Here is a 15,599-nt window from a genome sequence, read left to right on the forward strand (position 1 = left end):
TGTAGCTGAAGGAGGGCAAAAAAATCCTTCCTGGCCATACATGGCAACCAGCAAAGCCCAGAAGTATGGGAAATACCCACAGTAGAACATGGGTATAGCTGCACCTAGGTCACCCCTGACCAATGCTTGTCCAACCTTTTCTGAAACACCTCCAGTAATGGAGAATCCACACCTCCCTTGGCAATCTATGTCACTGCCTCACTGTTCTAACAGTGAAGACTTCTTTCCTGATATCCTATCTGAACCTACTTTGCTGCAACTTCAAGCCATTGGTCCACATCTTGTTCTCCACAACAAAAAAGAAAAGATGTTCTCCAGTAGGAATATGGTATGTCTACCATTGATGAGACGCTGAGTGGGTTTTGCATCCAGTTTTGGAGTTCACATTTCAAAAAGGATGCCTAAAAAGGGTTCCAAGCATTATTTAAGGTCTGAAAAATCTCCCTGAGACCTGAGAAGAGATTTAAGGAGGTCAGCCTATTTGACAGAGGGTGAAAATGTGGCTTGATAAAGGTCAACAGGTACTTACCTGGGGAAAAGGTATCTGATAACCAGGAGACTTTAATTTAGAAAAAATAAATCAGAAAGATCTGGTAGCTGGAAGCTGAAGCTAGAGAAACTCGCATATAAAATAAGGGTAAATTTCTAACTATCAATGTGATTACAAGTTATTGGCTTGATGCAGGACTTAGTACTCTGGCTTGGTTATGGAGAAGGCTGGACTGTAATGTCTCTTCTGGCATTCAGGTATGTGAGTCTAAATACTGCTTCTTTGCTTGTTCTCCAGCAAGAGTTGATCAGTTTGGCAAAGCAATGTGACCTGCCAACCAAAAAGGTAGAGAGGTGGTTCCGATATCGGCGGAACCAGGACCGACCCAGTCTGTCTAAAAAGTTTTGTGAGGCCAGGTGAGTGATGCATTCAGTGATCTTGAACCACTGAAACCTTCCAGCAGGGTTTGGGTTTTGCAGTCAGAGCATGGCCTCCCCAACACCTTTACAGTTAAAGCTGGAATGTGCCTTCATGTGTTCTGCTTGCTTTCTCGTGTCACCCTCTCCTGTCAATGAATCAACAAACCTTGCTGCCTTTAGCCAAAGGCTCCTGCTTTGCTTTTACATTTTCCCATTTATTCAAATAGGAACTTCTGTCCTGAAAAATCCTGGACAGCCATATTTGTTTTTCTGCATGCTACATACTGACCTCCTGCTGCTGTTTCAGAAGTCCTCAAGTGGTCAGCCTGGTGATACCAGTCAGCTTACCCTCCTCTGAATTTCCTAGCTGATTCCTGATACTGAATCCTCACTGTAACACTGCTCTTTCACCCATCCATTCTCCCACTGAAAAAAAAATCACAAATGCTGTACCACACCATCTGCTGGTATGATTTGTCCCAAGCTCCATGCAAACCAGCAGAGCCCATGGGGAGGGCTGGAGCTTTTGTTGGCCTGTTCCCTCCATGATACTGTGACAAAGCTGAATGCATTTGTTTTTCTGGTCCAGAGGCTGATGCACTGTATTCTGGGATGCCCTACCTCAGGCAGGCAGGGTCTGTGAGCTAATGCTGCTTTATACAACAGTGAATCTCTAGCACCATTCAGTGGCTGACATCAAGCCATATGTTTTGTGCATATGAAGAATAAAAAGATGATGAATCGGATAAAGGAGAAGACTTAGTAAAATCCCTATTTTTAGCCCCATTCCACTGAACCCAGCTAGCATGCTATATTACTGAATGACTGCTTTTGCCAGGGATGCATGGAAGTAAGCACAAATGTCCCATTATTGCATCTCTGAACAGGGTCAAAGACAAGGAAGGGTCACATTATGATTCCTAATGTTGCTGGCAAAATAAGCCCCAAAACACTGTGCCACTACCATTCCCTCCCCAGAGAAGTTACATTGTATTAGCTGGTCTTTAAAGAAGAGAAAGCCCAGAAAACTGTCTTTAAGAAGTGATGGGGGACTGGGATGGAGGCAGCTTGACAGGTATTTAGTGTCTGTATCATTTGAATGAACTAATAAAAGGTACCTGCATCACTGCTATAGGTCATATGGCTTCTTAAAGAGCAGGGTGAAATCTTGTACAGGCTGAAATCAGTGGAAGTTTTACCATGATCTTCGGGAAAGTCAGGGATTCTCTCTACAGCTAGGATTCAGGAGAGATGCCTTTGATTCGCAGTTCTCTGTCTGAATGTGTGGCTTGCTCTTCCCTTTTGTTAAGTAAAATATTTACAGGCTGAATTGTGAACCTCACGCCCTACCCTCAGTGTGGAGGACTAGAAGACAATTTATCTACTCTGTCCACTTCCACTTTTCTGGTTTGGCTAATCCTACCAAGAATATAAAACTTTTACCATGCTGGTGATTGTGTAGAATATTCATAGTAAAATGGACTGGTAGAATATGTAATGAAGAGATCCAAAATGCAAGTAGAATAGGAGACACACATGTTTGGGGCATCTTTTAAGAACGCCCAATTACAGATTTCTAAGTAACGATTCTTTCAGAAGCCCCAGAATAAGACAGAGAGGCTGACCTGGAGGCACTCTCTAGAGCAGGGGTGGCCAACCAGTGTGGTATAGGCAGCATCTGTGTTTGGCATTCCACAGATTGGAGAGGGAACAGGGAGCACAGTGCAGATACAGCAGGGAGCAGGCAGCAGAGCAACAAATCAGGCAGGGCAAGAAGATCAAACTGGCACTTGGACAGGATACGCAACTTGCCTTGTGGTACACCTGCCAAAAAGTGTGCCCCCCACTGCTCTAGAGTACAGGGAAGGCTGAAGCACCGTTAGTATATCTGAATGTAGGTGACCTGGGAAAATGAGCCCAGAAGAGGGAAAAACGATGTTGTTTGACTTCCACCAGATGTACCTCCTGATGTGGAAAGGATTGTGATCACTGATGATTATGATGGTGACCTGAGTGATCTTAGGCAAGTTGCTTACAGTTCTTGTGCCTCAGTTGCCTCTTCTGTAAGCTGAAGCCATGCTTTTTCACCTCCAATTGTGGTTGAACAATTCATAGATTTATAGATTCATAGATTACAGAGTCGGAAGGGACCTGATGGATCATCGTGTCCGACCCCCTGCCCCTGGCAGGAAACAGGGCTGAGGTCACATGACCCCAGCTAGGTGATTGTCAAGCCTCCTTGTGGCAGAACAGGGCCTGGGGGTCCGTGACCTCCCCTAGCGCCCCTACCTTCCGTGCCAGATTAGGTTTCCTAATGCACCCTCGATCACTCGCCCGCCACGTCTTTGATGTTTGGTTCACTGAAGGGAGGCTGCCTTTCTCCCTCCCTGGCATGGTGCCTCTGATGCCCGCACTTCTCGATGCTCTCGCCCCCTCCTGGGGCTTCCCAATGCACCTGCCCCCTCCTGGGGCTTCCCAGTGCGCCTGCCCCCTCCTGGGGCCTCTCCATGTACAGACACTGCCCTCTCCTACTGGGGCCTGTCTCGCGCTCCCCGCGTTCTCGCCCCCAACTGGGGCCTATGCCTCGCACTTCTCACGCTCCCCGCCCACACTCGGGCCTTGCTCGCGCTTCTTGCGCTTGGGGCTCAGGCGGCCTCGGCCTTACCTGGCCCCCCCCGGACCCCTTCCTCGGATCCTACGCCCACTGGGCTTCTCCCAATTGGGGCTCAGGTGGCCTCAGCCTTACCTGGCCCCCAGACCCCTTTCCTGGGTCTCACGCCCCACTGGGGCTCCTCCCAATTGGGGCTCAGGCAGCCTCAGCCTTACCTGGCCCCCAGACCCCTTTCCTGGGTCTCGCGCCCCACTGGGGCTCTTGGAGCACCCCCGCCTTACGGGGGGGCTCCTATTGACTGTTTGTAAAGTGTGTAAAATTACTGTTTGTAAAGTGCATTGAGATCTTTGAACAGGAAGTGCAAACTATCTCTCTTATCTATTTTCCTTTGGACTAGCATTGAACCCAGGTGGTGGTTATATATCTCTTTGCTGTAAAAATGTCACCCACTGAATAAATGAATAAATGACTGCCTGACGCACAGTGTTGCAACCTGACCTCTAATGAAATTCTAATATTATTGGTTTTGTTTGTTTGTAGCTGGAGGTTTACGTTTTACACAGTTTCTTTCTTCACTGGACTTACTGTCCTACATGATGTGAGTATAATCAGCATCACCATACTAGGGTACAAAAGAAAACATAGACAAGAACTAGTGGAAACAGTAGATTTTGTAATGCAAGCATATGACCCCTTGGACCTGAATTTCTCCTGTCCCTCATTCATTGAACATCAGACACTTAAGATTTGTTAGTTATTGAACACACCTTCTTATGATTCATTTGGTTCATCAGGTTGGATTTGAACTTCCAAGTTAATGGTGGGAGATTCTCCCTCCAGCCAAAAAGCCTTGAACCATTCAGCCTCCCAAGAATGGGGCGGTGACCCCAGATTTGCAGAGCTGGAAGCACAAGTCTTTAGCCTGGTGATTATTGTACTCGCATGAGAGGAAAGAGACCTGGAAACCAGCCCTCTTGCCAAAGATTGGTTTTGTATTGTATCCAATGATTTTTTAAAAACCACACAAAATGTATAGACAGGTTGAAGAGTAGGAAATGACCAAGGACTCTCATTTCTCAAGTAAGTGCACTAATTACTGGGCCAGAGACTTACAGTCATTCTTCAGCTTCCTGAATCTCTAATTCATTGTCTGAAGAGTGACACTGCTTCAAGAGCGGGGATTGAGAAAGGCTGTCCCCCAGAATAGCTTGTAATCTGGTGGTTACAGTACTCTTCTTAAAGGAAAGAATGGTAACTGAGTCCTAATAAGTAAAGAAAGGAATTGAACCCAGGTCCCCTACATCCTGGGCAAATGTGCTAACCCCTGACCATATTATATAAACGACGAGTAGTGGCATCAGCAACTTCACCAGCTATGTTTAAAAAGATATTAGTGGCCACCACTGCATTTTATATGAAGCACAATGTAGAGTGAGTGCTCCAAAGAATATCTACGAGACCTAAGGGCAGATAGGTGGGAACACCTAGTTTGTGAATCCAAAGGGATTTTAGGTACAAGTTCTAAGCTACTTAGCACTGTCAAGACTGAAGTGCTTTTGAGCATGTCCAGAAGAAGAGCTTTGGGCACATGAGATTAACATGTGAAAGCTGAAGCACCTACAGACTTTACTTGCTTCCAAAGTCATCTGGCAGCTGAGCAGTTCTTTTGAGGAATGTAATTTTGAACTTCTTGAGCCCCAGAAAATTGGAAGTGCGGTTAGTGGCCACCTTTGAATGTTTGGCTTAAATGGCCTTCTCAGTATCACATAGATGCTCCAAATGAAGAAACAGAATCCAATTCTCAAGGGTGACAGTACTTGCCAGCAGTGCCTATAGTAAAATGTGACAAAATATGCAGTGGGAACCAGTCCAATTCATGAAGCAACTGCTGGAAAATAAATGTTTCTGGAGTTCTAGTTGTATTATGCTGTCTCTCTACAGAAGCCCTGGTTTTGGGATCATAGAGAATGCTGGACAGGGTACCCGCAACAGGTGAGTCCCTCGGGAACAACGTTTCTTATTGTACTTCATGTATCACCCCTGAGCTCATGTTCAAACTGTAAGCCATGGCTGTGCGACTAACACTAGAGATGGGCCGGAACTCAACCCTCAGGACCACACATAAGAATCCACTTCCAGTCTCCAAATCCTAGTCTTGTCAGATTATCTTTGTGTCCAGATTACTCCAGTTGCTGTAGTCACTGGGTGAAGGACTGCTGAGGTAGGTTATGGAGTCTCTTTCTGGAGATTGCAGTCGTCCTCTGACAAGCATGTTATACCTTTTCCTTCTGTAGAGTTTTGACTTTTCAGTATTATGGAGAAGGTGAGCTGATGAAGAAAAATGAACAATCAGAGAAGTTGAAGGAAAATGAGTCCTTGACCAGAGAAGCCAAGGCCCAATTCAGAACTGAAGAAGGAGAGGAGGGAGAAATCTCACAGGTTGATCAAAAGCCCTGAGCTGCCATTCTGTAATCTCTCCGAAGGAGAGCAGCACCTGTATGAGGCAGAGAGATTAGCAGCAACAGAGGAGTAACCTGTAGCTACAGGAGACAGATTTACTGTGGGCTTCATGAGCCTCAGTTAGATTTTTCCTCATTTAAAAACAAATTTTACTTTACCTGCATTTCTTATGAAATGTTTGCAAGGCTTTACGAGAGGCCATGGCATGTCTGAGCTCAAGTACAGATCCTCCGTTGCAGTGCTTGGCTGGTAACTGTAAAAAGGCAGAGTTCAGTCTCATAAGTAGATTCAAGGCTTGACAAGACTTGGTTTTGCTTGGCCAGGAGCTGGGACCTGCCTCAGCTCTGAGTCAATGTCAGTGGAAATGATTCATTGATTTAATGGATTTTGGATCGGGTTTGGTCCTTTCCTGTCTGAAAGCCCAGGATGAGGAGTCTGAAAATGCCCCCAGTGGGGTGTTGTCTTGCACTGTTTTACTTGCCAGTGAGTTATTATACCAGGTGAAGAGACAGGGAGGGGAAATTAGGGTTTCTTGGATTGGAAGTCAAGCCATTAGGTTACTGTACAGGTGGCTAAAATGCCCCCTTTTATCAAAAAGTAATTTTCACCTGGGAATGACTGTTCCTAGCTTCCCCCAATACTCTTCTCTGTTCCCCCTCCCTGCCCCCCTTCCTCAGACAGTCTTCTAGCATTTGCGTGGGATATAACACTACCTCTCCCATTTGGTGTTGCAGCCCTTACTGCCCTCTCTGTTCTGGTACTACATGCTGGAGCTTTCCTTCTACTGCTCTCTGGTCTTCACCCTGCCCTTTGATGTGAAGAGAAAGGTGAGTTGGCACCAGGGTGATGGAGAAAAAAGCACAAACAAAGAATGTTCTCCATGGCACGTGTGTGTATTGGCCTGCCCTGGATTTGTCCAGTTTCCATCTTCACTCGTGGGGATTTGTGCAGCCTGCCACAGTGACTGGGCAGGTAACTGGGAAGAGGAGAAATACCAACCACAACTTCCACAGGTGCAAACTAAGATTGGGTGCCCAGCCTTGGGTGCCTTGAGTTGGAAACTCCCAAATTTGAAAATGCAGTTGTCAGTTTGTGCTAGTGTGGGGTTTTGACAATGGTCAGTCCCATCCCAGTCTGAGTCCCCAGTGTGGTCCCAGGGCCAGTATTCACAATCAGCTGATTGTCAGCACCAGCCTGGACAGCCCCAGCTGTGGTTTTCCTGGGGCTGTCTGGGCAGACAGTTAGTTGATTTTCAAAACCCAGAGTCTAGTAGCTCTGGGTGGGCCTCTGGGCATGGGGAATGAAAGGGTCTTGGTGGGGAGAGCTGAAGAGCTTTTCCCACTGGTACCTTTAAACTCTCACAGAAGCCTGCCAGGCACCGGGTTTAAGCACTCTGGCTGTTTGTAACATGCAGAGGGAGCCCAAGTTTGTCCATCTCAAGCCCCATTATCACCAGTATCACTTTCTCTCATTTCCTGCTTTGTTTCATTTCAGAGACCCAGGGATCAGTGTGGATGGTAAAAAAGGATACTTAGTGAGAGGGGCTCTTTCACAGCCATCTTGAGAGGGCCTTTCACTTAGTGAGAGTGTCAGACCCTATTGGGGGTCAAGAGGGGATTTGGTACCTCACTGAATTATCCAGTTCTTGGCCTCTTGTTTGAACAGATTTCTGAATGTCAGGAGTTGTCAAGGAAGAACATAGCAAGGAACTTCTTGTCTGAGAAGGGAATAGATTTTATTCTATTACAAGTGTTTTCCATATGCACATCTTCCTTGTGGGTGAACATACTTCAGTTTAGAAAGAGTCCAGCACAAGACAATGCAAATGATCAAGGGCCTGGGAGACAAGACAGAGGTTGAAAGAACTAGGGTTATTTAGCTTAGAGAAGAGAAGACTGAAGAGGGATTTGATAAGTCTTCAAATATTTAAAGGGCGATTATAGAGAGGATGGAGATATGCTTTTCTCTTTGGCTGTAGGGAACAGGACTAGGAACAGTGGCGTCAAGCAGCAGCATGGGAAATTTAGGTTACAGATGAGGAGGAACTTTCTGACTATGAGAGTGGTCAGACATTGGAATCAGACATAGAGAAGTTTTGGCACTTCCAGCCTTGGAAACTTTCAAAAGCAGATTAGACAGACACCTGGCTGGGATGTTTTAGTCAGGGATGCTGCTATCTTGAGCAGGGGCTGGACTAGATGACAGCACGGACAAATATACCTTCTAATCACTGTACTAGTAGGGGATATTGTAACTTGTCTAGGTGAGGCCTCTAATGAGCCAAACTCTAAGCCACCATTGGCTTAAGACTGAGTACTCTGTTGGCTTGTGACTACAAAAACAAAACGGAACAAAACCAAACCTTCTGTTAGTTCTTTGTTTTGGGGCTGCCCATATCTTTCTTGAAGGTGTTACATGTTTCTTGGCTTTGATATATCTGTTTCCATCATTGGGAGGACTCAGATCTGGTTCTCAGCATCAGGCACACTTTGAATCCCAGTGTTTGGGGAGAACCCAGGACAACTTTCCAGTTTTTAATTACTTAACCAAAAATAAAAATGGAAAAAAAAAATGGAAAAAGGAAAGGGGCTAGAGGAGTACAAGGTCTCAGGATAGTGGCACTATATAAGACAGATACAATTAAGTGGAGAGGAGCACAGCCCCAAAACAAAAGAACTAAATGAAGATTTGTTTTTGATTTTTAAATCATGTTGAAACATGAGCAAACACAATACTCAGTTTTGAGCTGATGGGGGCTGAGAGAAATTCCTCAGGGTAGTCCAAGGGGAGTGGTGGAGCCAGAGGCACTGCAATATAAAAAAGACTCCAAGTACAAGCACTACAGGTTTATAGAAAAGTAGGGCTAGAAGGGACCTCATAATTAGTTATTGCTGGACTAGATGGCCTTATGAGGTCCCTTCTAGCCCTACTAGATCTAGACTAGATCATAATGCTATATGATCAGAGACATAACAGTACAATTGTAACAGCTTATGTGCATTCCCAAGTTGCAATATCCTGCACTAGTGCGGTGATTAGAAGGTACATTTGTCCATGCTGTTAAGTTCTTCAGATTCCCAAGGTAGTGTGTAGAGACAAATCTTCCGACTGGTGTTTCATCTATTCTGATGATAATAGACTATCTGCTAGAACTCCCTGAGCATTTTTGGACAGTGTGGCATATAAATCTGGAAATGCATCAATCATTGTTCACCTAAGGGACTTTAAGACTTACCCCCAGGTGTGGGTCAAGAGAGAAATATCTGCTTGGATTCACCTACGGTGAAGATGTACATATGGACAACTACTCAAAAAAAATACTTACCAAAAAGAGTTCAGTGAGATATGCTGGCCACATGTATGTATGTATGCATCCCACCCTCTTCCTCAGAGTTGCATGCAACTTAAGTCTCTGCATTTAAGGGGAAACTTGAGGAGAATGAAGTATGCACAGCCGTCTGTACGGTACACAGTACGGGTACAGAGATAAAAAACGTTATGGTACAGGTGCCTCCACAGTAAGAATATGCTTATGGACAACATATCTTGAAGGACTGTAGTTAGCAATTTCTCTTTGTTGCCCAAAGGAGAATTTGTTCTGACAAGGACTGAAGGTGGGTCTGACATTTTAATCTTTCTGGTGTACTGTAATTCTTTTTCATCAGGACTTTCATGAGCAGATCATCCATCACACAGCAACTATTTTTCTGATCAGTTTCTCCTACTGTGCCAATTATATCCGCATTGGGACTCTGGTGATGGTGATCCATGATGCTTCAGATTGCATCTTAGAGGTAAGCTCTGCAGACTACGTGTAGTGTAAATCCCAGCTCAGCCAGAGATAGATTAAGTACTGTCAGTCATGACAGGGCATCCTTAATGAGTAAATGGATTGGTAGCGGTCTCAACCTTTTTAGACTCAATGCACCTCTGTATATCTTTCTGAATTTAGTAGTACCCCCTTTCAAAACATCATAAAAATAAGTAGTGACATGTTAATGAATAGGCATTTAAACTTTTCCTTTTCTCTAATGTTTCAGGATTGTTGGTTGGAGCTGTTGGCTGTAGATTTTTCTCTAATCCCTTTATTCTTAGATTAGATCTCCTTTTTTAAAAGACTTTTAGACTGTTTAGATTACGAACATGGAAATAAAGTAAAAACTTGTGAAGTTATGGAAATACAAGAACTCAGAAAATTAAAAAAGCCTCAGGGTCACAGCCCCATAGTCACATGGGTACAGTGGTCTGACCACAGGGTAGAAGCCAAAGGTTTGCACTTGGAAAAACTGCAACTTCCTTTCCTTACCAGCAGAGCAGCTTTCTCCCTCTCAGTTTGGCAGCAATAGTCTCTCACACAAACAGTTCAGGAAAAAAGACCCTTGTTGCAAGACCGTAAGCAAAGCCCTTTATCCTAAACATTGGATGCAGAGGCTGGCTACTAGAGACTATTTGGGAAGCTGGGGCCGATGGCTGTACTCTTGAGCAAGAAAGGTGAAAAATGGGGTGGGAGCTGCCCAATGCCCCAGTGAAGACAATGTTTGAGAATCACTGTGCTAGAGCTTGGCTTAGTTCACTTATAAACGATGGCAGAACTCTAGGGAATATTCATCTGTATTGCAGAAGCACCAGGCAGTTCTGCACTGCTGGCCATCTCTGTCTGGAGGGTGTTGTGGACATGAACACTTGAGTTATTGCACTTAGAATGACAGAGTCATAGAAAATTAGGGTTGGAAGGGACCTCAGGAGGTCATCTAGTCCAAAGCAGGACCCGCCCCAACTAGATCATCCCAGCCAAGGCTTCGTCTAGGTGGGTCTTAAAAACATCCAAGGATGCAGAGTCCACAACCTCTCTGGGTAGTCTGTTCCTGTATTTTACTTCCCTCTTAGTGACAGAGTTTTTCATAATATCTAACCTCAAATTCCCTTGCTGCAACTTAAGACCATTGCTCCTTGTTCTGTCATCTGCCACCACTGAGAACAGTCCAGCTCCATCCTCTTTGGAACCATCCATCAGGTAGTTGAAGGCTGCTATTAAATCCCTCCTCAATCTTCTCTTCTCCAGGCTAAGCAAGCCCAGTTCCCTTAAATTCTCCTCATAAGTCATGTGTCCTAGCCCCCTAACCATTTTCATTGCCCTCTGCTAGTCTATCTCCAAATTGTCCACATCGTTTCTGAAGTGGAGGGCCCAAAACTGGACACAGTATTCCAGATGTAGTCTCACCAGTGCCAAATAGATGGGAAGAGTCACTTCTCTTAATCTGCTGGCAATGCTCGTACTAATGGAGCCCATTATACTGTTAGTCTTCTTGGCAACAAGGGCACATGTTGGCTTATATTCAGTTTACTGTCCCTGTAACCCCCTAGGTCCTTTTCTGCAGAGCTGCAGCTTAGCCAGTCAATCTGCAGCTTATAGCAGAGCATGGAATTATCCGTCCTACATGCAGGTCTCTGCGCTTGTCCTTATTGAACCTCATGAGATTTCTTTTGGTCCAATCCTCTAATTTGTCTAGGTTATTTTGAATCCTAGCCCAACCCTCCAGCATATCTACTACTCCCCCCAGCTTGGTGTCATCTGCAAACTTCTTGAGGTTGCACTCTATCCCATCTTCCAGGTTACTGTTTAAAATATTGAACAAAATCAGCCCCAAGACTGACCCCTGGGGCACTCCACTTGATACTGGCTGCCAACTAGACATTTAGCCATTGACTACTACACTCTGAGCCAGATGATACAGCCAGTTTTCTGTCCACCTTTCATCCAACCCATACTTCCTTAGCTTGCTTGAAACAAAGTTGTAGGAGACCATTGCAAAGCCCTTGCTAAAGTCAAGATTTATCACATCCACTGGTCTCCCTGCATCCACACAGCCAGTCATTTCATCCTAGAAGGCAATCAGGTTGGTCAGGCATGACTTGCCCTATGTGAATCCATCCTGACAGTTCCTAATCACCTTCTCCTCCTCCAAGTGCTTAGAAATGGATTGCTTAAGGACCTGCCCCATGATTTTTCTAAAGATTGAGGTGTAGCTGACCAGTCTTTAGTTCCCTGGATCCTCCTTCTTCCCTTTCTTTAAGTTGGGCACCATATTTGCCCTTTTTGAAATATCTGGAACCTCTCCTGATCACCACGAGTTTTCAAGGATGACGGCCATTGGCTCTGCAGTCACTCACTCTGATCTTTCTCTTACCGACATATTTGTAGAAACCCTTCTTGTTACCTTTCACATCCCTTGCTGGCTGCAACTCCAATTGTGCTTTGGCTTTCCTAACTTCATCCCTGCATGTCCAAGCAATACTCTCACACTCCTCCCTAATTGTTTGCCAAGATTCCACTTCTTATAAGCTTCCTTTTTGTGTTTAAGCTCACTGAAGAGTTCCCTGCTATGCCAAGCTGGCGTCCTGCCATGCTTGCTCGTCTTCCTGCACACCAGGATGGTTTGTTCCTGTGCCCTCAGTAAGGTTTTTTTTTAAAGTACAGCCAACTCTGCTGGACTCCTCTCCACCTCAGACTGGCCTCCCAGGGGATGCTGCCCATCAGTTTCCTGAGGAAGCCAAAAGCTGCTTTTCTGAAGTCCAGGGTCCATATCTTGCTACTCTCCTTCCTTCCTTCCTTTCCTCAGGATTCTGAACTCAATCACCTAGGGGTTGCTGATGCCCAAGTTGCCATCCACTACTACATTCCTCACCAAGTCTTTCCTGTTTGTGAACAGCAGGTCAAGAAGAACACAGACCTTACTTGGCCTCTCTAGCCAACAGGAAGTCCCCAGCACTCTCCAAAAACTTCCTGGATTGCCTGCTCACTGCTGTTTTGCCCTTCTAAAAGATGTCAGGGTGATTGAAGTCCCCCATGAGAACCAGGACCTGTGATCAGGAAACTTCTGCTAGCTGTTTGAAGAAAGCCACCTCCAGCACTTCCTCTTGGTCTGGTGGTCTATAGCAGACCCCCACCATGACATCATCCTTGTTGCTCTCCCCTCTGAGCCTAACCCAGGGACTTTCAACCGATCTATTTCCAGTTTCATACTGGAGCTCTGAGCAATCATACAGCTCTTTTATATAAAGCACAACTCCTCCCTTTTCTCCCCTGCCTGTCCTTCCTAAACAGTATGTATCCATCCATGGCAGCGCTCCAGTCATGCGAGCTCCCACCAAGTCTCTGTTATTCCAGTCACATTAGCTCTGTGACTGTGAGCGGACATCTAATTCTCCCTACTTGTTTCCCAGGCTCCATGCATGCACGTACAGGCACCTGATTGCTTTACATTCTCAGGAAGTGAGAAGGCCTCTCCTGTTGCACCCTCCTGCTTGTTCTTCCTCCAGGTCACCCACTTCCCCACTTACTTCAGGGCTTTGGTCTCCATCCCCCAGTGATGCTAATTTAAAGCTCTCTTCACTAGATTAGTGAGCCTGTCTGAGAAGATGTTCTTCCCTCTCTTCATGAGGTGGAACCCATCTCACTTCCATACAGATTTGAAGAGCATTGGCTGAACTAAGTAGTGGCCCAGGACTGTAATAGCAGAGATGCTGCAGGTCAATATGATGGTAGAGCATTGTAGGGACCGCCTGACATACAACCCCAGAAACGTACCTTAATGCTGTTGAGTTGCAACATCCACCATCATAGGCCTTCTTGCTTAGGACATCCATAGCGGGGCATAATTAGCTACATGAACGCTGACTCCTGCCCTTCTGTCTAAGAAGTGGCACATGTGGGCACATACAGAAGGGCTGTTTCCACCTGTTCTATTTTATTTTTATTTCTTTTTCAGCCAACTAAGATAGTCAACTACATGAAGTGGAAAAGAGTTTGTGATGGTCTCTTCATCATCTTCTCAGCTGTTTTCCTCATCACACGCCTGGTTATTTTCCCCTACAAGTGAGTAAGTGTTTTTGTCCACAGGGTTCAAACATGTATCCCAGTGAAGCACTACAGAGTCGTAAGTAGTCATCCCAATGCTGAATCTCCAGCAGCAGTCTCTGCTTTCTTCATGCCCAAGAAAATACATAACTCTTCTGAGCAGGGCTGCATCACATGCTTCTATTGCACCTTGTATCAGTGTGAGCTGGGCAGTCATGTCCCATGGAAGTCTATCTGATTGGCTCACAGATTAGAGACATTCATCCAGCCTGGAAACTTTCTGTGCATTTCTGTCTCTCAGAGGCTTCCAGGAGGTTATTCCCTACATCCCCTGACCTGCCAGGCTATTAGCCTACCACAAGTCTCCTTAAGCCATTGTCTCTCCTCTTTATCCCTCATTACCTGTCCACTGACTGTTCCCATATACATACAGCAATCAAGACTCGTGGTAGAGGTGATCTTTTTTATTAGACCAACTAGATTTTTGCAAAAAAAATTCTTTAATTGCAAGCTTTCGGGTACAAACACCCTTCTTCAGGTATAGAAAAGATTGTAAAAGTTCTCCTGGGTAGAAATGAAAGCCCAGAAGCTCGCAATTAAAGAATTTTTTTTTTTTGCAAAAATCTGGATGGTCTAATGAAAGATATCACCTCTACCATGAGTCCTGATTGCTTTTGCCTCTAGAGGAATAAGACTACAACCTGGATACTTCACCCCATATTCATACATAACTTATAAGTCTTCTGAAATTTCTATCAGAAGACAAGTCTTCTTCCTGAGCTTGCTGACAGCCAAAAAATGATGGCGTAGTTTGAATTTCCCTATTCCCTATTAAAATGATTGATGTTCCAACTTGAAATGATGTTTTACTATTTTCATTCATTATTCAGTCATTGTTTGCCTCAGTGGAGGGAATGGGAAAGGTGGGCAGAGAGAAGCCTGTAAGACTGAAAATTGGTAGTACTGTAGAGAAGGAAAAGCAGAGGAGACCATTAGAGAACAGAATGGGGCAGAAAGCCAGGAGAAAAAGAAGAAACAGGAACAGCAGTCATCTGAGGGAAAGTATTTTCCCATGGAGTGAAAAATGTGACAAAAGGACAGTAGGGCAATAGAAAATAATAACTAAATATTTAGTATTATGGAAAGACCAGATTCTTCTTGTAGTCTCTGAGCAAACCTCCTGGTAATTCCAGTGACAGCTTTGCCTTATGAGGGGTCTACATTTATTTTGTCCTAAATTTATTCCCTTCCCACTGATTAATTGTGTAGCTGTCTTGCTGTCCTGCATATGTGTAACGCCCTGCTCTGGGGCAGCATTGCTCTTTCACCTTATCTATATGAAAAATGAAATACTACTGTACTGTAAAATAAGCAATCAGCTAAACATACAAACTTCATCAGTTTTAATATCAAGCCTTGGCTCTTTTCAACCTACTGAGAAGCTCAGAATTCATTGGAGTTCACTCCCCAAAGAACACTTTAGGGAAATGTTCTTGGACTCCAGTCAGCTTTGAGTTGGCACCAAGTCACACTTACACGGCCCTGGACATAATAAGGGAGTCCTGCCTCAGTACAGTGTGTAGCAGTGGGGCCTAAGAGGCAGAGTACAGAGGATCTCAGGAGTGAAGTTATGAAAAATGCAGGAAGGTTACAGAGCAGGTTGGAATCATTCTTCCATGTAGATGATTTAGTCGTTGTCCTTTATTGATCTGCCTGATTTACCCTTGGTCCAGAGGAGTCAGCCTCAGTATCAAGCATCTG

At 45.0% G+C, this 15,599-nt stretch overlaps 1 protein-coding gene across 1 annotated transcript in view; it reads left to right on the forward strand.

The window, feature by feature from the left end:
* CERS4 (ceramide synthase 4) overlaps positions 1 to 15,599 on the forward strand; it is a 65,486-nt gene that overhangs the window by 36,515 nt on the left and 13,372 nt on the right. The window contains exons 3-8 of the mRNA XM_019513194.1: positions 788 to 906; positions 4,061 to 4,118; positions 5,462 to 5,512; positions 6,715 to 6,807; positions 9,646 to 9,774; positions 13,750 to 13,856. Of these exons, the coding sequence (XP_019368739.1) occupies positions 788 to 906; positions 4,061 to 4,118; positions 5,462 to 5,512; positions 6,715 to 6,807; positions 9,646 to 9,774; positions 13,750 to 13,856 (557 nt within the window). The remainder of the gene's footprint in view (positions 1 to 787; positions 907 to 4,060; positions 4,119 to 5,461; positions 5,513 to 6,714; positions 6,808 to 9,645; positions 9,775 to 13,749; positions 13,857 to 15,599) is intronic.

Source organism: Gavialis gangeticus, unplaced genomic scaffold (genome assembly GCF_001723915.1).
Source record: "Gavialis gangeticus isolate Ggan-Ray unplaced genomic scaffold, GavGan_comp1, whole genome shotgun sequence".
Classification (NCBI taxonomy): domain Eukaryota; kingdom Metazoa; phylum Chordata; order Crocodylia; family Gavialidae; genus Gavialis; species Gavialis gangeticus.